This window comes from Arachis stenosperma, chromosome 3 (assembly GCF_014773155.1).
Source record: "Arachis stenosperma cultivar V10309 chromosome 3, arast.V10309.gnm1.PFL2, whole genome shotgun sequence".
NCBI lineage: Eukaryota > Viridiplantae > Streptophyta > Magnoliopsida > Fabales > Fabaceae > Arachis > Arachis stenosperma.
Window position 1 is genome coordinate 171,367,859 of NC_080379.1, and position 24,826 is coordinate 171,392,684.

The window sequence follows — 24,826 nt, forward strand, 5'->3', positions numbered from 1 at the left end:
AATTCTTTCTTTTTCTTTATCCAATTTATCTAATTTGCTACTTGCTCCTTTCTCCTCACTGCCCCCTCTTTTCCTTTCGTATTCTGAACGAGAACATCACTCCCTTCTATCACTGGGCACCACCGCTTGATCTTCGAGTTTAACAAATAAACCACTTTCGGTGACTAACACCGGCAGCGAAGCAGGGATAGCGCCTCTCCCTTCACTGATCCACGATCTGCCTTCTCATCCAACACGAACAGTCAGTCATTTTACTCTTCTTGCATTATTATTTTTATTATTTTCTTTCAGCTGATTGTTGTGCTGAAATTGCTGCAATTGTTTGTTTTTAGTGCTCGATTTAGTTGTTGCCGTTAACTTTTTATCTTTTGGATTATGCTAGCTTTACGTGCTCAGCTTGGTTTGGTTTGTTTTGTATAGCAATGGATGGTGAACTGCAGGTGTTTGACAAAAGTTGTGTGTGGGTTTGACTTTGCCATTCTGCTTCATTTTGCGTTTCTTGCTGCTTCTTTTTTTTTTAAGACTTGTGGTTATGGTTACTGTTTGCAATGTTTCATTCATGGCTATGGTATGAGTTTTGATGGAAAGTTTTGGTGTTGGTCTTACTAGAGGAGAAGAAAACTAACTACACAGTACATCCGCAAATTGCTAAAAGAGGGCATTCTAAATTATGGCTTGCTTGATGCCCCCCCTAAAGTCTAAGTCGTCTTCTTTGTACTTTGTTGTTCCTGTTCCTCAGCCTCCTTTTAGTGCTTCATTGTGCTTATTTATTTATTTTGAAGTTTGAACTAAAATCTGGTGTATGAGATTGGTTATGGAGATAATACAGGCCTTGCCTAAATGAATCACAAGCCTGCCATTTGGGAATTTCCCATTCCACTTGTTGTTCCTCATGTCTCGGGCTCTGGTAGAAGTTAAAGGAAAGGAACCAAGGGAAAATATCAATGCGTTTGGATGTGCTACTTTGTTGCAATTTCTTTCTTAAATTAAAATAAGGATGATTTCTTAAAGATATTTGGAAATTTTCTTGGAAAAAAATGAAAAAGAAAAATAAAGCAAAATCACGGGAAAATGTAAATTAAATAAATAAACAAAATAACTTTTATATATTGTTGTATTGATACATTTTATATTTATGAAACCTCCCTTAAAAAGAAAGGGCTTATGGGTTTGGTCATTGGTAGATACCTTAAACCTTTGATTCTGATATTTCTAATTTTGATGTTGGATAGTTTACTTTCAAGATGGGAGAGCTGGTTACTGACAAGCACGTGAAATATATATTATCAGTTGAAAAGGTATGCTTCCCGTTTATATATTGTCTATAAAAGAAAAGAATAAAAAAGAGATCAACTTCAGTGGATCATTTGTCTTTTATGCTGCAATGCTTGGTGTTTGATAGCTCGTTGTCACATTCTTTTCTTGGTTTCCAGAGAAAAGATGATTTTGAATCTGTGGTGATGGAGCATCTAAGAATGAACGGGGCATACTGGGGTTTGACTGCTCTGGATTTGATGGGAAAGCTTGACGTTGTGGATGTTAATGAGGTTGTTTCATGGGTAATGAGTTGTCAGCATGATTCAGGTTGTTCAATGTTTTATTTGTTCCCTTGCTATCAAAATTCTAATTTTGTTGGACCCTACTGACATTAAAACACCTGAGATACATTAATGCAGGGGGATTTGGCGGAAATGTTGGACATGACCCACACATCTTGTATACACTGAGTGCAGTGCAGGTGTTGGCTCTCTTTGACAAGATGGATCTTATTGATGCAGATAAGGTGACAAATTGTATCCTTTGACATACATAGTGGCCAACTTTGAAGGTTTTGGATTCACAAGGATTTTTAGCTGTGATGCAAGAGATGATGTCCATAATTATAAAATAAAATAAAAAAGAAAAAATCAGTCATAATTCTTGCTTGATATGGAAAAAAAGAAAATTAAAGTTAGTTTTGGGTTGTCAAGTTTGATTGAGTTTGATTGATTAGTTATTAAAATCTTCAAACGTAAGATCAGTTAATAAAATACGCACTAACTATTAAAGTGTAGGTCTCTATCTTGTGTTTCTTAATATTTTTGTCAGATATTGTTGGCCTGCAAAATGAAGATGGATCTTTTTCAGGAGATATGTGGGGTGAAGTTGATACACGGTATTTCAAACAAGATATCTTTCTGATTGGTGTGCATGTATGACATTACTGTCTTTTTGACAAACGACCACTGAATTTTTTGTTTTAGGTTCTCCTATATTGCTATCTGTTGTCTTTCAATAATACATCGCTTGGATAAAATCAATGTGGAAAAGGCTGTGAATTACATTATAAGTTGCAAAAATATGGATGGTGGTTTTGGTTGCACACCGGGTGGGGAATCTCATGCTGGCCAAAGTACGTTATATCACTTATATTTACAATATAAATGGCAGAACCTACAACAATTATTTGTACTGGTGAATGAATGGTTTATATGCCTGCTTTAGTTTTTCTATATTCTGAATTTTGAAAAATAGAATGAGTTTGTTGTATCGTTGAAGCATCCTTGTAACATATTGTTTTTCTCATTGTCAGTTTTCTGTTGTGTGGGAGCTCTCGCTCTTACGGGGTCATTAGATCTGGTTAACAAGGACTTACTTGGTTGGTGGTTATGTGAGCGACAAGTTAAATCTGGAGGTCTGAATGGGCGTCCTGAGAAACTCCCTGATGTAAGCATATGTTTTCAAGTGTAGATTTAATGCTCTTGTGCTCTTAATATCTCTCTCAGCCTATTTTACAAGATTTTAGATCATCCCAGGTCTGCTATTCATGGTGGGTTCTTTCTAGCCTGATCATGATCGATAGGGTTCACTGGATCAGTAGTGAGAAACTTATAAAATTTATCTTAGACTGTCAGGTTAGTTTATCTGACGCGTTGTGTGTTTATTAATAAAAATGCTCTTGCTTTTTCTATTTTGATAGTTGCAAGGTTAGTATTTCTGAAATATTGTGTTGAAACTTCAAGGACAAGGAAAAAGGTGGAATTTCAGACAGGCCAGATGATGCTGTGGATGTCTTCCATACCTACTTTGGGGTAGCTGGTAGTTTACCTCCTGTCTTCTCCCCCTTTTTCATATTCCGTTGTCAGCTTCTTAATTAATCATATTAGACTTGTATATACAATATGATATTTTAATTATTTTTCAAAAAATGAAGAGAAAAGAAAAGACAGGAGAGTTTAGTAGGTAAACTAGGTATTTCTTGTCCTCCCTGCTTAGTATTAGTAGTCCCTTCTTACAGTAAACTTGGGATGCTAAAGTTTTGTTTTGTTGTTGCAGGGCTTTCACTACTTGAATATCCCGGCCTAAAACCAATAGATCCAGCTTATGCTTTACCTGTTGATGTTGTAAATCGGATTTTCTTTAAAAAATAAAGGACTTGGAAGTTCAACTACTGTTCAGTAACGAGTCTTAAGACTCGCTTTTGGCAGTTGATATAGTGTTATTTCCCCTCTTACTTGAACATCATCAGATTTGTGATTACCCTTTATATCTCCTTTTGATAACATGTACGCATCTTCTGATAAAATTACTGCAAAGTTTTGACATTGCAATAGATTTTTAAATCTTAAATTATTTTCATACTTCTGTTATATGAGACTACAATTTTGGATATATAGCAATTAGCAACCGAGAAATATATTATTAGGACCTAGAATTATGCCAGCCTGCAAATAGATACATTATTCTTAGACACGTTAGGAATTGTATGTATATTTACCTATTAGATACCAGATATGTTCATGGAGTATTCAAATTAAAATTTAAATTAACTCGATATAGAATTAAAATTTAATTATGAGACAGAAAAGTAATTGAACTCGGATAGCCACTGTTGTTGTATCAGCTCCAGACAACAAGAAAAGAAAAAAGGAGGTTTTGTCTTGGGTGGGGAAAAGAATATTGAAGACTTTGATGGTCCAAATTAAAAAAACTAATAAATAAAATAGTAAATTATATGAATATTCTCATATTCTTTCTTTTATTTTTCAATTTATAAAAGTTAATACTAATTTTTTGTAGTTTGTACTATAAAATTTAACCATCTTATTTTTTTCTAATAATGACACATCAGCATTTCTAAACATATGATTACATATAAAAATCACCCAATTATCTTTAAGAAAAAAATTAAAAAAATTACTATTATTATTATTCAATTAAAATATAAATTAATTAAATACAATATATATTAAAAATATCATAATAAAAAATTGAGTAAATTATCAAATTAGTCTCTGAAAGATCACTCATTCTTTAAATTAATCCCCAAAAAAAATTTTGGTTTTCAAAAGAATTTTTTAATCAAATTCATACTTCAAAGATTTTAAATTAGTCATGTTAGTCCTTTTGGGACTTACATTGCTAATAGCATCAGAATTTGTTGATACAAGACATTAAGTAACATCACAACACATACCTAGTAGTCCTAATTGACTATTAACATGATTAATTTATGAAATTAGATCAAATCAACCCGAAATTGAAGAATTTTAATACCTCAAGTTCTCCCCTCAATTAGGTTTTGATTTGATATAATTTTATAAATTTATTATCTTAATAGTCAATTAAAACTCCTAGATATGTTTTGTGGCGTCACTTAACGTATCACTAGTAAATTGATACCATCAACAAAAAAAAGTGACAAAAAGACTAACATGACCAATTTAAAAAACCGAGTGTTTTTCAAAAACTAATTTGACTATTTACTCAAAAAATTTCACTTACAAATATTCAAATTTCACACTGTTTGACCAATTTATATATGTTGTATTAGACTATCGTTATTATACACTTCAGTCTATTTATAAAATATATTACATACCGCTCTTACTACTATTACTTTATTTCTTAATATATCATATCAATTGTTGAAAACTCTTCCAAACAAGTTCAAAATTGACCCATCTCCTTTCTAGATACATTCAAATATATCATTATATTGCATTTTTTACACTTTCATTCTAATTCATTTTTTTCCTAACATTTTTCTTTAATTATTTGCAAACAATGAAAACAACAAATAAAGATGTAGATTTGTATAATTCTAATATAAGAAATCTGTGTCTTTCATAAAATAAATTATTTCAAATTTCTAAAACAATAACTATAATCAATTTGTATTATATTTTAGTTGAAAAATTATATAAAATTATACACAAATTATCAAATAAATATTTTACAAAATATTTTTAATTTAAACACTTTATATTTAACAATAGTTTACATATTATCTAATTGATCTTTAAACAATACTAGAATATACTAAATTTAACTTTCTGTGCATAACACGGGTCTCACTCTAGTTTTTCGCACAAGTATAAAACTCCAGAGCATGACAATAACTACGTTTATTATGGCAAAAGCAAGCGGTTTTACATTTCCCCAACTGCGTGCTAGATCGAGAAAAATTTCGGATCCTAAAACAAGTAAAATTTAAAAGGTCGTGTATTTACTATCTAGTATTTACATCCACAACAAGATGAACCCTTGCACTTGCCTAACAAATGGAAAGATAATCAAGGATTAAAATAGCACCTATTGACAGCCATACTTTTGAGACAAACACAATATAGCTGAAATGAACCTTTTCCAAAGAATTAGAGATTTGTATTAAAACTGGAAAATCTTGGAATAAGAAAATACATACAGTGCTGTTGAGGTGTCCCCACATTATTTGCCCCAGGACCCTTGATGTGGGGAGTTCGAGATAACTGTTATATGCAGAACACCCGATCCCGGTGCAAGAAGTTTATGTGACAAATCTTGCATGGTTGAGTTCATAATTGATCTTCTCAAGTGTCAGCAATTAAAACAAAACTTCCCAACAAGCATGCCTCTGGCCGGCTCCAGAAAGGAGTGGCCTTGAAACTGGGAATCTGACTTGATCAAATCCATCTAAACAGCATAATAAATTAGGAATGGCAGCTAGGAGGCAACTGCTTCTGTTGTCTTGGCATCATGACAGCCAATTGCAGCTGACCAATATGGCATAACTTCACAGGATTTTTGAAAATTGTGACCTTTGCAACATTATTTTCCATTATTGCTACAAATGCAATGCTAAAAGATTCACCTTTATCAAACGCAAACTGCCATTCGTTTGTCGTTATGTTGAACCAGTCTTTTCTTGGGGATCTGGTTGCTTTAACTTCTATGTACTCTATATTGCTCTCCTCCCCGATGACTATGTCATATGGATATCCTGTTTCTTTAACTTCATTGACCCACTTTACAGCATCCTTTCCAACTTTCTCAACAAAGTATTTGCATGCAAGAAGTTCCCCTAATCTGCCTGTTGCCTTTGCTTGCACTGCATCAAATGCGCCATATTGAAGTCGATCTCTCCTGCTAAAAACTGATGACGAATTTGTGTTAACTTCATCTAGAGGTTCATCTAAGCAAACAGGATCAGATCCAGTATGGACGGCAAAAGCACTCGGATCAAAATCATGATAGGATTGACCTTCCAAGTTGTTATTCTCATGCAACACTAATGCCACCGAATTTGCCGGCTGGTCATCTTTAATGGTCCAATCAAAAGAAAGTGATGCTTGCTCAGCACAAACAGGTCGATCAGTAGTGCTTTCAGAATTATCATCCTTTGTTGCTTCAGTGAAGTTGCTAATCCCAGGAGCTTGTGTCTTCAAACCATTGGCACGCGCATAATTAAAATCTGGTGCAGTTTTCCAATCAGCAGGCGGCCAGTTTTTGTTGACCCCAGCCTTTCTTCTTGTAAAGAGCTGTCCATTTACTGATGGCGCTTGATCCAAGGGAAGCACCTTGCCTACCTCTTCCAGTGTTGACATAGAAGATAGTTCCCAAACAGGTTCTTCATCTGGAAGTTTATGCACTTTTTGGCTATTTACTATAAAAAATTCTATTTGCTCCTTAGAAGACCCAGACTCTGCCATGGTTGTTATCATATGAAGGAAATTTGCGAAATGTAATTCAGAAGTCCCATCAAATAATAAACTAGAAAGCTCCATAAACAAAGAATGATAATCTGATTCTTGGGTGGTGTACAGGACGTTTTCCTGCAAGAAACGCACGCATATATATAAGGGTAGGGTTCAGAACTCAGAAGAGAAAACTTCAAAAAGCAAAAAAAAAAATGCAGCATATATCTGAGCTGTGACACACAGTTAATTTCCAGGCGTAGGCTTTGGTCCATGTAAAGAATTAAATCACCAATTATCTCAATCAAATTTTCTAGTAATGCATTAATGGAATCTTATCCATTAATTAACGTTGTGAAGATGACTTGAAAATATAAATTATGCCTAGCTTCTAAAATTTTATATATTGGAAGTCAAGCAGACATTTCCACATTCTTCAGGTTTTGTTTTCAGCTTCCATCACAAATATTCATTCAAAAAATATTATGATTCCTTCAGTCATAAAATTAAGGATTTACAACGTACCTGCAGAAGACAACTACATTCAACTCGATTTGTTGATGCACTGCCACAACTCTTTATAACATTCCTATAAAAAAGCTTCTCGACAACAATAATTTTGAGACGCATCACAATATCGAAATTGGACTGCTTGAGTTGAGCATATCTAGCACTGTGAAGTTTAAGAATGTAGCGCTGAGCATATGGCAGGATCCAGTTAATCAATGACTCTTTCAAGCTACAATCAGCAAGACCATAATATATTGCTTCACGAGTTACAACCTGCACTAAAAATCATGATGCATTAATGTATAACCGATAATGTCAAGGTCTCAAGGACATAAATATAACTAGGATATTCCCAGAGAGAGGATTTATACTGCCGATAATTTGTTTGTTTAATATAACCGGAAATGGATCCTTTCAATTAGAAAATCAAGTATGTCAAATATGTTGTTGTTTCACTCAATCCTCACACACTCTCACTCACTGTTCTGCAATGTATTGCAGATCTCACACTCGAACTGTTGTATGTTCAGAGAAAAAGAGAGAGAGAGTTGAACACTAGAGAACTGAAGAAGCAAAAAAAACTACACTCTACCACTATTCAATAAACTGTTAAATACAATAACAGAAAGAAAAGGAAACTAACCACTCACTCCACTATCTTAAGAATAGGACTCCACTTCCTTAAAACTAGAAACTAGCTGAATAAAAAAAACTAACTTGCCTCTGAGGCCACTAATAACTTTGACCCTATTAACTGAATCATACACATAAGCATAAAACAGAAATAAATAAATATCAGGTCCTAATACATTATCTAACATTTCTCCTCCTTGGATTAGAGACCTGGACACATTCCAACTTCATGAATCAATTGACTAAATCGACTAACAGCAAGAGGCTTGGTGAAGACATCAGCTATCTGATTATCTGTCTTGCAATACTTCAGCTCCACCTCTTCCTCCTGTTGTGCTTCACGCAGATAATAGAATCTCAGCTTGAAGTGTTTAGTCTTGCCATGAAAGACTGGATTCTGAGCAATTGCAATTGCAGCTTGATTGTCCACATACAACACAGTTGATCTTTTCTCTTGCAGCCCCAAATCACAGAGTAACTTCCTGAGCCATACTGCATGCTTTGCAGCTGCAGTTGCAGCCACAAATTCAGCTTCAGCTGTAGACTGTGCTACAACTTCCTGCTTCTTTGAGCTCCAGGAAAAACAACCTGATCCAAGTGAAAAACAGAAACCCGTTGTGCTTTTCATGTCTTCCACCGAACCACCCCAGTCACTATCTACAAAACCAACCAGCTTCATCTCAGGAACTGCTTTGAATTTCACACCATAACTTTGAGTCCCCTTTAGATATCTCAACACCCTTTTTGCTGCAGTAAGATGTTCCTTAGCTGCACAATGAAGGAACCTCGATAGAATACTCACTGCATACTGAATGTCAGGCCTAGTAGCTGTTAAATACATTAGACAGCCTACTAGACTTCTGTACTCATTCTCATGCTCAGAATTCTGCACATTACTCTTGCTTAACTTCTCTTTCTGATTAACAGGAGTAGTGACTGTCTTGCATTCTCCCATTTCAAACCTCTTTAGGACCTCTCTGATGTACTTTTTCTGACAGATGAATATCTCACCTTCTTTTTGCTGAATCTCCATGCCAAGAAAGTAAGACATTCTCCCCAAATCTGTCATCTCAAACTGCTTCATCAGTCCTACCTTCAGCTTCACTATCTCACTCTCCTCCTCTCCTGTAACAAGCAGATCATCGACATAGATAGACACCACCACAAGGCCTCTCTCACTCTGTTTGTAGTACAGAGTGACTTCACTTAGACTCTTTTGGAACCCAAGCTGATGTAGATAACAATCAATTTTGCTATACCAAGCCCTGGGAGCTTGTTTCAGCCCATACAAGGCTTTCCTCAGCTTATACACTTTGTCTTCATGGCCTTTAACAACAAATCCTTCTGGTTGGTCTACATAGATGTCCTCAGATAGGTCACCATTTAGGAAAGCTGATTTCACATCCAGCTGATAGATGGTCCACCTTTTCTGTGCAGCAACAGCTAGTAGCAATCTGATGGTATCCATGCGAGCAACCGGAGCAAAAGTTTCAGAGTAGTCCACCCCACTCACTTGAGCATATCCCTTCACAACCAACCTGGCTTTATACTTGTTCACAGTGCCATTTGGGTTCAATTTTGTCTTAAAAACCCATTTGACACCTATAGTCTTCTTGTGATCAGGCTTAGATACAAGTTGCCATGTGTTGTTCTTGTTGATCATGCTCAGTTCTTCTTTCATAGCTGAGGCCCACTCCACACTTCCTTTTGCTTCCTCAACTGTTCCTGGTTCTAGGAGAGCCACATTACATCTGGCATAGACCTCTGCCAGTGGTCTTGTACCTCGCATAGGCAAATGATCAATCAATTCATCTTCAATCAGCTCACACTCATTCTGTAGATCTGCTTCCTCATTTAACTCATCCTCATTCTGCACATTAGCTTCAACTACAATATTGTCAGCCATTTTCTTTTCAAATACTGCCCTCTCCCAATTTTTATCTTCACAAAAAATCACATCTCTACTCACAGTAATCTTTTGTGCATCAGGACAATACACTCTATAGGCTTTAGACTGAGAACTATACCCTACAAAGATACCAGCCTCACCTCTATGATCAAGCTTGTCTCTACTGATTGAAGGAGTTAAGTAATAGCATAGACAACCAAATGTTCTTAGTCCACTAACCTTTGGTTTGTACCCGTGCCATGCCTCGAATGATGTCTGCTTGTTGAGAGCTTTGGTTGGTAACCTATTCAACAAGAAGACAGCAGTATTTACTGCTTCTGCCCAGAAGCTCTTGGGTAGTTGTTTGCCTTGTAGCATACATCTTCCCATCTCCACAATGCTTCTATTTTTCCTTTCACTCACCCCATTTTGTTGGGGAGTATAAGGAACTGTAAACTGCTGCTTTATGCCAGAATCCTCACAGATGGCTTTGAACCTTTTTGAGGTATACTCACCACCATTATCACTCCTCACTGTCTTTATTTTACAATTTGCTTCATTCTCCACCTCTTGTTTGAACCTCAGAAATACTTCATCAACTTCTGACTTTTGTTTGAGAAAGTAGACCCAGCAAAATCTTGTGCAGTCATCAATGAAGGTCACAAAGTACTTGCTTTTGTTCAGTGACTCCTCAGGCATAGGCCCACAAACATCTGAGTGAACCAGTTGAAGCTTCTTCTTGGCCCTCCATCTTGTTTTCTGGAATGGCTTCCTTACTAGCTTCCCTTGCAGACATACTTCACAATCAGACACTTCACTTCCCGACTGAGGCAAGTCTTCAACTAAACCATGCCTCTGCATAAACTGCAATCCCTTATAGTGAAAGTGACCCAACCTTCTATGCCACAACTCCTCCTGACCCTGCACACATGCCATAGCTTTGCTCTCTTTGCTTGCAGGATCGAATGCAAATGTTTTGTTCTGCATAGGGATCCTAAACAAGAGTTTGCCCTCCTCATCTGCAATAGCACATTCATTCTTATCAAACACAATCTTCATGCCCTTCTCAACTAACTGTCCCACACTCAGAAGATTCTGATCTATCTTGGGAACATAGTAGACATCAGACATCAGCTTGATTCCTCCAGGGCCTTCAAGTAACACATTGCCTCTTCCTTCAACCTCTAGATGATCACCATTCCCAATTCTCACTCTAGTATTGACTGATCTGTCAATATTAGTGAAAATTGCCTCATTTCCTGACATGTGATTGGAACAGCCACTGTCCACCAGCCATCCATCACGTGAGACTTGAGACACAAAGCCTGAAGCAGCAAACAATTGCTCCACTTCACCTGCAGCTGCTTGAGCCTCTCCTTGTTGAGAGCTCTTTTCTTTGCAGATTCTCTCTATGTGCCCCATCTTCCCACACTTCCTGCAGACTACATTTGGTCTTCTCCAACACCTAAAGAAAGGATGACCTTTCTTTCCACAGTGTTTGCAGGCTTCATCACTCCTTTTCCTCACTTGTGCATCACTTGAACTAAAACTGGTCTGTTGAGCACCAAACTGCTTGCCTTGCTTCTTCTTCTCACCACTTCCATGCTTCACCCTAGCCTGCATTGCACCTTCAACTGGCTCATCTCCTCTCCTCAGTACCCTCCTTTGTTCTTGTGCTTGAAGAGCACTAACTGCTTCAGCAAATGGCATCTCTGAGATTTCTCTTGTGTTCTCAAGAGATGCTATAGTAGCTTCAAATCTTTCAGGTACAGAACACAGGAGTTTCTCGACAAGTCTTTCCTCTCCAAGATCAGTACCCAACAGTGCCAATTTATTGGTTAAGTCTAGGAGTTTATTAGCAAATTCTTGAACTGATTCATTTTCCCTCATATGCACTCTTTCTAGCTCCCTTTTAAGGTTCATTGCTTTCATTCCTTTAATCTTCTTATTGCCCTCATATTCTTTCTTCAAAAAATCCCAAATATCTTTTGCAGATTCTAGACTCATAATCCTATTAAAAATAATAGGAGTAACAGCAGCATAGAGACTAGATCTTGCTTTGGCTTTTCTAGTCACACGTTCTTTGTAGAGCTTTTGTTGATTTGCAGTTGGATTGACAACCAATGGAGGCACCACGTAGTCATCCTCCACTGCCTCCCACAGATCAGCTCCTTCAAGGAATGCTTTCATCCTCACTTGCCAGACATGATAATTGCTCCCATCAAGGATTGGAGGAGCAATGCCTGCTAGCCCAATAGTTGTTGATGAAGCTTCCATCACCACAGCCCTTAAGATACTTAAGGCTCTTGATACCAATTTGTTGTTGTTTCACTCAATCCTCACACACTCTCACTCACTGTTCTGCAATGTATTGCAGATCTCACACTCGAACTGTTGTATGTTCAGAGAAAAAGAGAGAGAGAGTTGAACACTAGAGAACTGAAGAAGCAAAAAAAACTACACTCTACCACTATTCAATAAACTGTTAAATACAATAACAGAAAGAAAAGGAAACTAACCACTCACTCCACTATCTTAAGAATAGGACTCCACTTCCTTAAAACTAGAAACTAGCTGAATAAAAAAAACTAACTTGCCTCTGAGGCCACTAATAACTTTGACCCTATTAACTGAATCATACACATAAGCATAAAACAGAAATAAATAAATATCAGGTCCTAATACATTATCTAACAAAATATTGGGTTGATTTTCACTATCGATTTACAATGTGGCCCTCGACATGGAATTCACATGAGCATCCAATCAGTGGTGAAAGTGTTTATTTTAGTAGGTGTTGCGGTAGAAAATTTGGTTATCTTCAAAAATGCATTAATTTTAGGGGAGTTTCATCAATTTGATCTGGATATTGAGGCATTTATTATAGGGATCTTGGGACTGAATGTAAACTTCAGTTTGGGGCTCTTAAAATTCCCAACTAGGGAATACTATGCCAGAAAGGTCTTTTCTAGGACCCAATTAAATCTAGCCATAAAAGTTAATCTGAAAAATCTGGTTATGAAACAAAAGTGAATTTATGACCAAACCATTTTAATTCCTTTCTCCAAGCAAACCATGTCATTTCACAAACTGTATTTAGTATATTACTAAATTTGTTTTTCATCCCTAGCATATTGAATAATGTACTTTGTTACCAAAGAATTATCCAATGTCTTGCCAATGGCAACCCAAAGGGGCCATTTTTTACCATATTAATGCATGAACACATTCTAAATGCTCAGACAACAAAGTGGAAGCGCATGTCCATTATGATTTGTAACTCTTGGTCAAGCAATAGAAAATGAAATATCTAACTTTAAACTACCAACAGAGAATATAAATCCGATACAATCAAGAACAAAAATATCAAACAAAATTTAGGAATGAAACAAAATAGAAACATGTTCATGTTTGTAGTGTTTATTTGTGTCAATATAACAACTTATAAAATACATACTACCACAAATAAGAGCCCTTCAAGTGAAGAGAAATCATACCTCTGAGATTGCAGGAATACCTAAGTTTTTCATGAGGTTGGAGATTTTATTTTGAACCTGTTCTTTATCATCCTTGGTTAGCTCGCCAAAGTACAGAAAGTCAATGTTATCTGAATGCTTAAATTCTTTTTTCAACTTCTTATCATCAGACCAGCACACAAGGCCAAAGGAAGGATGTAATGAAACCCACTTATCTTGCACAGTAGGAAGCACTGGGAATTCCAGTTTGGAAAGACAATCTTTCAAATATATGACATCCTCAAGACTCAGCAAACCAGATTTTAATCCATCTGCCCACTTGAGGAAAACTTGGAAAGTCTACATATAAGGGGGATGTTAAAAAGGTTTCTTGCAAAAGAAATCTGTTATTTTTCATTGCTCAGAACATACCTTATCTGCTGCTTGTGATGGTAAAGTGGCAGTTGATAACTGCAGCAAAATTTGAATATAGCTTCGTAGTGGAGGTGACTCTTGTACTCCACACTCCTCGACAAAGAATCCACGAAGGCCAGGGTAAATAGTGCACAATGACTTGTTTATAGGGGAAAGAGATGAACTGCATTGAGGATGGAACTCCTTCATTTCCTGAACAGAGCCAGTTGAATCATGCCAATAGACTTCATTTGGATACAAAAATGTTCCACATACAACATCATCATCACTAGAGACAGATGAGTAGGGGACAAATATGAAAGGTCCAGACATCAAATCTTCCATGGTTTTCTGCTTTGAAGCTGCCATTTCATTCCAAACGAATGAATACAATTTGGACATTTGTCTTATGCTGGAAAAATATGTAGAAACTAACAGTCAGACAAAATTGTGTTAAACATCACATAAAGATGTAGAAGCAATAACACAGGTTAATGAACAACTAATTCAAAGAGTTCAAGATTTGTTTTTCTTGTTATAAGAGTTCACTCTTTTTTCTGCCCTATATTCTTTATGTACAAAATCCTTACAGAAATTAAAACATGAAAACTCAAAACACTGTATAACCAGCCCCCTATTTTAAAATAAAAAAGTTAAGAGTTCAGACAACTTGAGACAAACAGAACTTCTCAGAACAGACATGAGGTGAACATCTGTGTAACAATCCCAAAAATGTTTGGACAACTAATATGCACCCTGTTCGGAGAATTGTTATGAAATTAAATCAAGAGCTTTTAACATAAGGGAATGGTAAGCACTGAACATTACTGATAACAATTGTGAATATTCACACAGTCAAAGTTATTACATACTTACATTTGTGTGCAAAAGATGAAAAGGAGCATACCTGGCCTTGAATGGAGAATTTGGTAAGTTTTTTCTCCAAGCTTTAAGAATATCTAAAATGTCACCAAGAGTTACTCTTGTCTTGAACCCTAAATCATTTACCAATCTTTCACTTTTCACCTGAAATAGAAAACGTACTGACATCAAGACCCAAAGCCTATATTCTATTTTCTGAACAGTATCACATCATTCAAAACTTGGATACACAAGTTCAGACATCGATTGAGAACTAGAAAAGAACACCACCGGAAAATATCTGTACACACTACAACTTCTCGAATGATAAATTGAAAGCTGAAATCCCAGAGATAAAAATATGACAATACTACAACTACCAGGACAAGGAACGTAAACTGAAGACAATCAAAATCCAGAATACGAAATATAGTCCAGATAAAGATTTTTTTTAAAAAAATAAAACAAAATAAAAGAAGTTAAAAAGGACAAGGGGAAAAATATACTATTAATAGTCAATCCCCAACTCCCAAATTACACAACTCATTAGTATTACCCACTCATCCTTGCATCAAAATTGCAGGAAAAATTTTACCTTTGGGGAAGCATATGGTGCAAAGGCTCCAAGGATCGTCCGGACTGATTCACAATCGTAAAATAAATCTTTAGCATAGTGAAGCTCACCATCCATGGATGATGCTACCCACTGCACATCACATAACTTGCACAAAAATGCAGACTTAAAGGGATATCTATCTCCGTCAGAATTAGAGAAGTAACCTATAGTTTTATCAGCATAGCAGGCATCCCATAATCTATCAAGAACCTCCAAGAGATATTTACAATTTTCTTGATTGCCACTTTTAGACAATAAGGATACTAAATGCAGTATTTCTGGGGATTCCCAATCAATGACTCTAGAATCAGGTGAGATTAAACCCCTATCCCACATTGCATGCTTAAACGTGGTGTCAGATACATCAGCAACACTCTTATCCACCTGGACTACTTGGGCAAAATCTGTGACACCAATTTTCTCAAAAAATTCCCTCCATTTCATCCAGGCAGAAGAAAACGACTCATTAACTGGGTGCTTCAAATAGCTTATGTCTATCTCATGCCACCTCATGTTCACAAAATCAGCCAACTTTTTTGGACTGACAGGATTTCCTAATCCGGCACAGAAATGAATTGGAACCTCAGCAGGACATTTAAAGCCACAGTTTGTCAATAACAAAGATTTACCCCGTAACACTGAGATTATATGCTCCTTTTCAATGACACAATCTGAACAGGTAGTTGTTAGGTGCAGCATTAAGAAACATAAATATTCCACCATCAAAACTTTGTTCTTGTTTGCCATTGTTTCATCTGACAAAGCTGGTAAAATATGAAGCTTCACAACATCATGTACAGACAACTGTTGAACACCAATACTTTGAAGTAACCGTGTAACATTGTCCAGGATAGTTGTATTCAAGCTTGAAGTATCGGCAGAAGAGGTGGGAAAAAGGGTGGGGTTTACAGTCCTTAATTTAGCACATATATTAGGGAAAGCTTCCAGGTTATGCTTGCTGTTAAAACTTATGCTTGATGTATTGGACTGCAGCCATATGGTGCCTTCATCCACTGAACTATATGTACCATCTGAAAGTGGAATAAATGGAAGCTTTTGAAGACATTGAAGAATATCTTCTCTTATTTCAGAATTAGCAGACATTGAGCCAGATGAATTGAATATTGTTACATAGAGTGTGTTTAGACAAGAAGCCAACCAACTCATACCCATTGATATCATCCCACTCTTAGTGTGACATAAAGACGACAGCACTCTAATAAGAATGTTTGGGCCAAACTCCTCAATGCCTAGTGCCCTTGCTAGTGTATCAGATAATACTGTATTTTTATCCAAGTATCTAAGCCCAAGGTGTTCGAGAAGTATATTATCAGGAAGTAGATTGCGCACCTGCTCTGTCCATCCTCTCAATACCTTGCATGGAGGAGACCATTGATTGAGGTCACCTTCAACAAGTAAACAACTCATCAATCGCAGTTTAGAAATAATCTGACGAGGAAGACTAGAGAAAAAACCATGCACTTCCCCAACTAAAGGGACAAAACTCATGAAAGCAGACAACCCCTTTCCTGGTTCATTCCTAAAACAGGGAAGCATGCAAAACTCTCTCAGTGCTCTGACAAATAAACTAGGATACTCTGACAATAACCACTGATTCCATGGACTATCTCCGTCAACTTCTTCCCTAGATGATGGAAGAACAAAATCACCTTGAAGAATAAATTTCAGGCCATATGTTCTTAAAGGAAGATACGCAAAAACGGGCTGCTGATCTAGACATGGACTGTATCCATCATCTGATTCCTGTAGCGTAAATGCCATAGAGATTTCAGTTGTTTTCACATCAAAGCGAAAAGACTTTGTCTGCAACTTCTCAGATACAACAAACCATGCCATTTTCTCTTTCCCACGAGACACTTTAATGATACCATCTTCTGAAATTTCCTTTTTCATAACAATAAGTGTATCATTAAGCAAGTTTCTTAGCTTGATACACTTCAGGCGGTGAAGAAATAGTAGTAATGAAGGATGAATATCTGAAAACATAGTCATAATGCTATTCACAACACTCCCTTCTGGAAGATGAGACTTCAATGGCAGCACTATGCATGTGTTCCAATGTTTATCATCACATGAATCGGTATCAGTAGATGCCATTCTACTGAGCAGGCAAGTATCACAAGGAGGTACTACTGTAGGTAAAACAAAACCAATCTGTCCTTCGCTGATGTCAAATTTAACATGAAAACCATTGGAATGAATCTCTGGAGCATCTGTCACCTACAGTGAAGCCAACAAAAATTAATACCGCACACTATCTGAAGTACAAAATAAACTATCTAGGGAAAGGGTCTGTGATGACAAAAGGATAGATAAACTCAGAAAAATTCCTGACATACACGGAACACAGACTTGAAGCCAATGCCTTTCTTCCCTATGTAACCAGCATTAGATCCTTTCTTTGTTGAATTTCCAACATCACAAAGTGCTCTCATATTTTGAGCAGAGAAACCCCTCTCATTATTCAATATAACAATCCTAGAATCTTGAAGAATAAATGTTAGTGTTGGTTCGACATTATCTGGATAAGTATTATCATCTGCATTTTGAACCTGAACAATAGGAACAACCGTTTATTAGATATACAAAGAATATTAAAACAAAAAGCTACCAAAAGACTCATCAAAATTCTAACCAACTTTTCATGTTGGGAATCTATTCCTTCATAATAGTGCAAAACCCTAAACCATTTAATTATAATCTATTCAAATAAAAAACGTTGCAGATAATTATAATCAAATCTGCCACAACTCTCAAAGAATTGTTTATCATGATGTTATCAAATTGTAAACCAAAAAATTCAATCAAATATGATTTAAAAAAAAAAAAAAAAAAAAACATTTCCATTTACCACAATCTAAATATTTCTCCCATCCTTCCAAAGTTCAATCGCTTAGGAAAATCTAATAAATGATGTCTAATAGGGTATAGAGTACAAACATTAACATACTCCTAAAAAAATGAAGAAAGAGGGAACCACTAAATATCCATCCGTTCCTACTTCATTTTAAGCACAAGCAAAGCAATAAATGAAAAAAAAAATTGAATGGGCATCCTTACCAATTCAAGAATAAAATGTGAATCCTGGGAATATAGCTCTTGTGAAAGGCAATGCAGTGCTCTCCCCAATCGAGCATGCTGCTTCTGCAACATGCAATTCTCAACATCAGAAAGGCTAGGCTCTAGACCAAATTCATCTCGCCTAATTGATTCAATGACCAAGGCTGCATCAGTATCTTCAACATGTTGGAATGCATCTTCGGGGCAACCGATAGATTGAACATTAGAATTTTCACCCCTTTCATTGAACCCACCAGCCTGAGGTGAAGAAGCCACTTCTGCTTGTGGCACAGAAGTTTTATCGACAATGGCTTGATCATGTTTCAGGCCTGTACTTTTTTCAGTCTTAGCATCTTTTACGCATGATGAACCAGCACAAGACAAGTCCGAAGCATCATTTGAAATAAGAGAATTATAATCATTAATCCACTCGGTAATACCCAGAGAAAATCCTACTTCATGAAGCATGAGACGTTGCTCCATATTGATGCATTCACATAAAATTGCTGAAGCAGCATCCTTGGAAACAGATTGCATTCCAGAAAGTAACACATCAGCAGCAAAACTATGGAACTCAGCAGGCAGAAAACCGAGGCATTTAAGGATAAATCTTGACAAAGTAGACACTACGCTACTCAGTTTATGCATTTGTTTGTTGAACTCACTTGTCATCTTTGTAGTTGAAATTTCACTTAACATTTTCATTTTACACACAGCTCCATCAGACTGGAGAACATTGCCATTACTAACTTCAATATTTTCAATTGAGTTTCTGAACATGACTTCGAACGCACGCTGAGCATGGCATTTTAAAAGTGACAATGGAGCATATTTTTCTCCACCAACTAATGAGACCAGAGATAGCAAATTCACAGCTGTTTGGAAAGAAGATCCCTGAACTGCAGCCTCCAGAAATGAGTCTAGTGTAGCCAACTGATCTAACCGTATCACCTTTCCATCTTTGGTAACCAAGCACAACAATTCCTTGGTATTCACATCGTTCAACAACCATGATGTAAGAGAGCCTAAGAAGGGTGCAAAGACAAAATCCCAGTGAGACCACTTGCTCAAGTCAGACAACATAGGTGCCTTAAGTAAGACTTCAATTGCCTTTTTTGCTATAACAGTTTCGGAGCTTGTTTTCTGTATCATCTGCAAGTTATCTGTGGAGATCTTACACAAATTATCTCCATCACATAATGAGTCTTCAAAGTGGTACTTTTGAATAATTGCTGCAGAAAAGAGAACACATTTTGAAGTCACAGAAGACTTCTGCTCCCCAATAGACCCCAGAAAATCCTCAAGTGCACCATTTTCCATCACATCAAAATTAACTGAAGGAAACTGTCTGATAAGCAGCATGGAAATCATCTTCTTAGTTATCTTTTCTTTATCCCATAAACCACTAAGAGCCTGAGATACCAAAAAGGCCAACTGATTCGAGGACATGCAAGCTTCCAAAGAGGACTTTCCACATGTGCTACCAACTAGCAATTTGAGTAGTTCATGAGGCAGGTGGTGAACATACTTCTCAACAAATGATAAGAAATCCCCATTGCCAAGAGAATTGAAATTCTTCACCCCAAATTGCTCAGACACCCAATCTTCACATTTATAAAACTTCCTCAACAACATAAATCCACGTTCAAGTGGTGAGTTACAATTTCTATATACTGCATTATCGAAGTCAAAATAGGTTGAAATCTTTCTGATAACATCTTCATCAGAAACTCCTGTTGATTTCAAAACAACTCAGAATAAGTGTAGCAAGGATTGGTCATATAAAGTGGAAAAATAAAGATGATATGGTAACAAATGACATGGATATCCTTTAGTGATTCAGAGAGGAAAAAATGAAAATTCTCAAATAACCCTATCAAAAATTTTGAATTATAAAACTCATTATCTTAGGAGAATTTCCCATAGAATAAGTAATATACAATACAGATTGTAGGAGTATAAAACTCCCCTATGCATATACTACCTAAGAGAATAAAGAATAAGGTAATCCCTTAACTACCTTTTAATCTTTCTATTGTGTGTAATATTTATTTCCATTCAATCAAATGGAGAAAAATAAGAAAAACAGATTAAGAAACAAGGGGGGAAGAGAGATAGAGACAGAAGGAAAAAGAAATTAAAGTATATGCATCAGCTTAAAATAACTAAAAAACAACTGTAGAACCTTCCATCTAGCATCCACTACCATATAGTCTAACATGGAAACATGTGTGGCAAATGTGGCAATTATAGCCCATGGTTTATATAAAATAATCCACTTCAATGATTAATCAAAAAGTGAAGAAAGAAAACAACAATGATAATCGAAATAATAACAATGATAATAACTTGCATATTTTTTTGTGCTTGATGGCTTTATTTATCCTACTCTGCATATACATATTCAAGTAATTCCTACTCAAAAAGAAAAAGTTATTTGATATTTGGGCAAGTTCTTGCATAATTGAAATTCTCTCAAAAGGAATACATAGAGAAAATAAAGCCAATATCAGAGGATAACAAAATAAAATTAAAAGAAAAAATTTGAAAGCTTGATCTAAAGGTAAACAGACTCACTCTGTGTATTCTTTGCACTGTCCTTTGTAGGGAGTGGTACATAGTCTAGGCTTGGTCCAATATCTATGGTCTCGTATTCAGAACTCGTGGTCAAAGAGTTAGTTAAATCATCATGGCCAATAGCTTGTAAGGTATCATAGATGCTGTTCCATGTTCCAGATTTGATAGATGAAACCTGCAGATAAAACAGAGAACTTTAATAGATGATACCATTTTTTTGGACAAACAGCTATTTGATTCCTTCAAACATATAACAAACATAAATCAATTTAATCCTTTTAAATACCAAGTGATAACCTTGCTTTTGTCCCTCAATCATATTAGCACATCAACTCAGTCTCTCTACTATTACTATTAACAAAAGCCATCATTTTAGTTGCTCAATCTATTGTCCATATGCAGAAGGATGAATTTGATGGTAATTTTGATTATTGAAGGACCAAACTAACAACTTTCTTTGGATGAATAAATTTATATCAACTGTATCCTTTGCGCATTAAAGTGACTGTTTACTCATTTGTTTAAGACAAGAATTTCACTAAGACAAAGATGGGGAAAATAAACCAATAAAAAAAAAATAAAGACTTCATCAAATATTCAAAGAGTGCATAACAGAGGGGAATAAGGCTCTAGAGAGACGCTTTGCATTCAAAATATGATAAGTAAGTCTTTGTCAATAAAATATGATTAATAAGTCAAAGCTAAATTTGAATTATATTTCAACATAAAAAAATGTAATAATAAACCATAATAGAATCATATCAGGTTACATAAATAGATTTAAGGAAAAGAAGCTTACAGCTGCATTCAGTAACCCGATGAAAGGATATGATGAGAACATCATTCTGACCTTGTTCCTTCGACGTGGTTTTACTTCATAAAATCGAAGCATCCTCTCCAAAACCTACACAACAATGGCTACGTCAATGCTCAAAGATAGAAAGGGGAATAAATACTTGCAAATATGAAAGGAAAGGGGAAATATGTTCAAAACACTGAATCAATGTGTAATCTCATCCTCAAATAGGCAAGTGTTATACCATATACGAGAAAAACAATCTGAATCTAGTAATCTACCTCCAGGGTGGAGGGAGGAAAATTCTTTTTTTCAATCTAATAAAAGATAGAATTAAATATCATGACGTCATTTGTTCCAAGCAACCCCGTCATGTGGGAAATGGCATTGCTGTTATTGACTTATTGTTACCTGATGGAATTAAACTTCAGCTAACCCAAAATACCTACCTCAGCAACGTTGTGCTCCCTACATGCTTCTTTCCAGGTTGTGACAAACATCCGTAAAGAATCATTATCCATTGAAAGATCTTCACTCGTGTCAGTTGCTACCTTGGCTGTGGTACCATTCTTGATCCGGTTTGCATCAGATTCAATTTTTTCTTTCTTAAGCAATTTAGAAGGAGCAGATTTTGAAGTTGCATTCTCGGATTTTTGTTTTTTCCTAGGTGGTCCACCAAGTTCCTGTTTTTGGCTGCTATCCAGATGCAGTTGTGCCTGTGGATCACACCTCACCCGAAGTCGTTCCATCTCTTCAGTTGCAGATGGGTAAGGACAAGTACTCACTCGTTCTGAACTTTTTCCAAATTGTGACGTTGAAATTGAGCAGCTGCTCTTAATGATGTCATTATCTTGATTTTGATCATCCTCTGTAGAATAATCGCAGTCTTCATCTTCTGAGCTTGATGAAGTAAATCTTATATGCTTCCCACGAAAAGACTTTTCCACAGAAGAGAATGACTCAACACGCTGAGCTATGGCACTAAAACGTTCATCTAACTGTTTCTTCTGAGAGGAAGAAATAGGATGCTTCCTGATCTTCTCCCTTTTCACTTTTAAAGTCTTCAAGCATTTCTCCAGTGTTGATTCCTCAAAATTCCTAGCTTCCCGTATGGCAGCTATATGCATTCTGTGGTCATAACAAAGAATAATTACGTATGACTGAAACCCAAACTTGTGTATAATAGATATAGAGTAACAAATAACCTGACAAGATAAAAACAATTATACATTCCTTTATAAGTATTGGAAATTGGGTGTGCATGAATGGTGTAACACCAGTATCACTGTATTGAAATGCCAATAGATATTTTGAACTTTTAATATAGTTATATGTTAAAATTTACATTTATAAAAAATAGAGACACACAAATGTGATTCTTCACATATAAGAGGATTAAGATAATCAAATAAGGATATGGCTAGAAAGACGAAATGGCACAAATATATATTGTACAGCCAAATAAAAACATAAAAAGGCTACTTCAAGTCAAAGGAGGCGCAAAAAATCATAAGCATGAAACCACTTATCAAGGTTATTATGAATTTTCTCCAAAAGCTTCAGACACACGATATTATAAGTGCCACAAAACAACAATATGAAAACTAAAATCATTTCAATGGAAAAGAAAAATTGTTTTAACTCAAATTGGCATACAACTCAATTATTAGAAAGGGGAAGGAAAAAACCCAAAATTATTACCACTGAGTATTTATTTGGCAGAAAACTTTGCAGTTCCCATCGGCTTAGCATTAAACCACTATATAGCAATTTATGTGAAGTGGGTTCATTTAATCATAAATGCATAAATTTCTCCATTATGAACTCCACCCCTTCATCTAACACTATACATACCACCTTCCAAAAAAAAAATGAAAGAACAAGAACATACCCCAAGTTGTGAATCCGAATGCCAAGCCATTCCCTACATTTGACCAATCGCTTCTTGGCAATAAAATCCAAAAATTCTTCAGCTTTAATTTCTTTACTCCCGGAGACATCTAAAAACTCACTTAGAAACTTTACTATCTCCCCACTCGTTATCTCAAACACTTCAGTAGCTTCAGGACTAACTGAGAAATAATGCATTACCAAAGGCTGCCGCAAAAAAGGTCCCAAACCCAGTGCTTCAAATTCCGCAACACCTTCATTCCTGCATATTGCCATTTTCAAATCATACAATGAAGTGATTCTTCGGACCCCAACAAAGCAATGCACAAAAGCATTCACCTACACAACCAAACAAAAAAAAAGGTAGCAGAATCTTTTATAGACAAAGATATAATATTTGAATCAAACCTACTTTCTAATATAAAATTCCTTTAAAAAATCTATCAATTCTCAACTAATTGTTTTCTTTCTGAAAATATACCTTGCCTTCAGTGATCATGAGTCGGTGAAGCGAGGGAACCTGCTGCATTTTAATGCCCAAAGTGTTCCAAGAATTAACCTGGAGTGCCAAAAGAGCTTTCTGGGAAACATTCCACGCAGAGACATATTCTCCGGCGGCGAGGAAGTCCCGGCAGGCGGTGGCGGCGGCACGGTCAAGCTGCTCGATGATGGCCTGTTTTGGATTGGGAGTTTGAGGCCACTGCGGTGCGAAGCCGATAGCGTTTTGGATTGGGAAGTTAGGGTTCTGCGTTTGGGGCAGCTGCTGGGGAGTGATGCCAAGCCATGCCGGAGCACCGTTTGCGTTCGGACGGTGGGAACCGTACGGAGGAAACGGGTTAGGGTTTTGAAATCCGACGGCAGCGTTCTGAGGCTGTTGCGGAGCTGGCTGCCGGGGGCGGTTTCCGGCACCGCCACGGTGATAATGGGGTTGGTAGCCGTACATTCGCGGTAAATTAGAGGCGAATGTTGGGACGACACTGGCGCGGTCACGCAACTCCTTGACGACTATGAGAAAAACCGCATACGAGGTTTAAGACGAGGTTTAACTATAAAAAATAAAAAATAAAAAATAAAAGAAAAGAAAGAAGAGCGTGATGGAGATAGAAGCCCAACATTGGGGTCAATGGGTGTTAGTGTTGTGTAAGAGTCCAAATGTAAGCCTTATATACA

The 24,826-nt window shown here is 36.4% G+C and overlaps 2 protein-coding genes across 4 annotated transcripts; one reads left to right on the plus strand and one right to left on the minus strand.

Annotated features, from left to right (window-relative positions):
• Window position 1: 1 nt before the first annotated feature.
• On the plus strand, window positions 2-3,612 carry LOC130968311 (geranylgeranyl transferase type-2 subunit beta 1-like). 2 transcript variants are annotated; one of them, XR_009081581.1, is made up of 10 exons: window positions 2-241; window positions 1,233-1,298; window positions 1,434-1,584; window positions 1,677-1,793; window positions 2,089-2,155; window positions 2,244-2,392; window positions 2,573-2,706; window positions 2,786-2,894; window positions 3,003-3,078; window positions 3,316-3,612. XR_009081581.1 is itself a non-coding variant. In XM_057893504.1 (10 exons), the coding sequence occupies exons 2-10, from the start codon at window positions 1,245-1,247 to the stop codon at window positions 3,408-3,410; spliced, it is 942 nt and encodes a 313-aa protein (XP_057749487.1). In that variant the 5' UTR covers window positions 4-241; window positions 1,233-1,244; the 3' UTR covers window positions 3,411-3,612. The 2 variants fall into 2 exon arrangements, 1 of the variants encoding a protein (XP_057749487.1); XM_057893504.1 differs by having other exon boundaries at window positions 4-241; window positions 2,796-2,894.
• A 1,760-nt stretch (window positions 3,613-5,372) lies between these two features.
• LOC130969165 (protein NO VEIN) lies at window positions 5,373-24,671 on the minus strand. 2 transcript variants are annotated; one of them, XM_057894783.1, is made up of 13 exons: window positions 24,138-24,671; window positions 23,658-23,995; window positions 22,216-22,894; window positions 21,770-21,874; window positions 20,971-21,145; window positions 18,394-20,126; window positions 17,673-17,885; window positions 15,292-17,553; window positions 14,743-14,861; window positions 13,854-14,247; window positions 13,464-13,781; window positions 7,461-7,718; window positions 5,373-7,073 (listed from the first exon to the last, which is right to left on the minus strand). In XM_057894783.1, exons 1-13 carry the CDS (start codon window positions 24,597-24,599, stop codon window positions 5,952-5,954), a joined length of 8,178 nt encoding a protein of 2,725 aa, XP_057750766.1. In that variant the 5' UTR covers window positions 24,600-24,671; the 3' UTR covers window positions 5,373-5,951. The 2 variants fall into 2 exon arrangements, with proteins under 2 accessions (XP_057750766.1, XP_057750767.1); XM_057894784.1 differs by having other exon boundaries at window positions 23,658-23,918; window positions 24,138-24,218.
• Between the last annotated feature and the right edge of the window lie 155 nt (window positions 24,672-24,826).

Excerpts from the sequence above, each read along its gene's own strand:
- LOC130969165 (XM_057894783.1), bottom strand. The coding sequence starts at position 24,599 with ATGTACGGCTACCAACCCCATTATCACCGTGGCGGTGCCGGAAACCGC. Across the intron at positions 21,875-22,215 it reads GGGAGCACAACGTTGCTGAG|GTTTTGGAGAGGATGCTTCG; the intron begins GTAGGTATTTTG and ends ATTGTTGTGTAG. Across the intron at positions 7,074-7,460 it reads AATGTAGTTGTCTTCTGCAG|GAAAACGTCCTGTACACCAC; the intron begins GTACGTTGTAAA and ends CGTTTCTTGCAG.
- LOC130968311 (XM_057893504.1), top strand. The coding sequence starts at position 1,245 with ATGGGAGAGCTGGTTACTGACAAGCACGTGAAATATATATTATCAGTT. Across the intron at positions 1,794-2,088 it reads TGCAGATAAGGTGACAAATT|ATATTGTTGGCCTGCAAAAT; the intron begins GTATCCTTTGAC and ends TATTTTTGTCAG. Across the intron at positions 2,707-2,795 it reads GTCCTGAGAAACTCCCTGAT|GTCTGCTATTCATGGTGGGT; the intron begins GTAAGCATATGT and ends AGATCATCCCAG.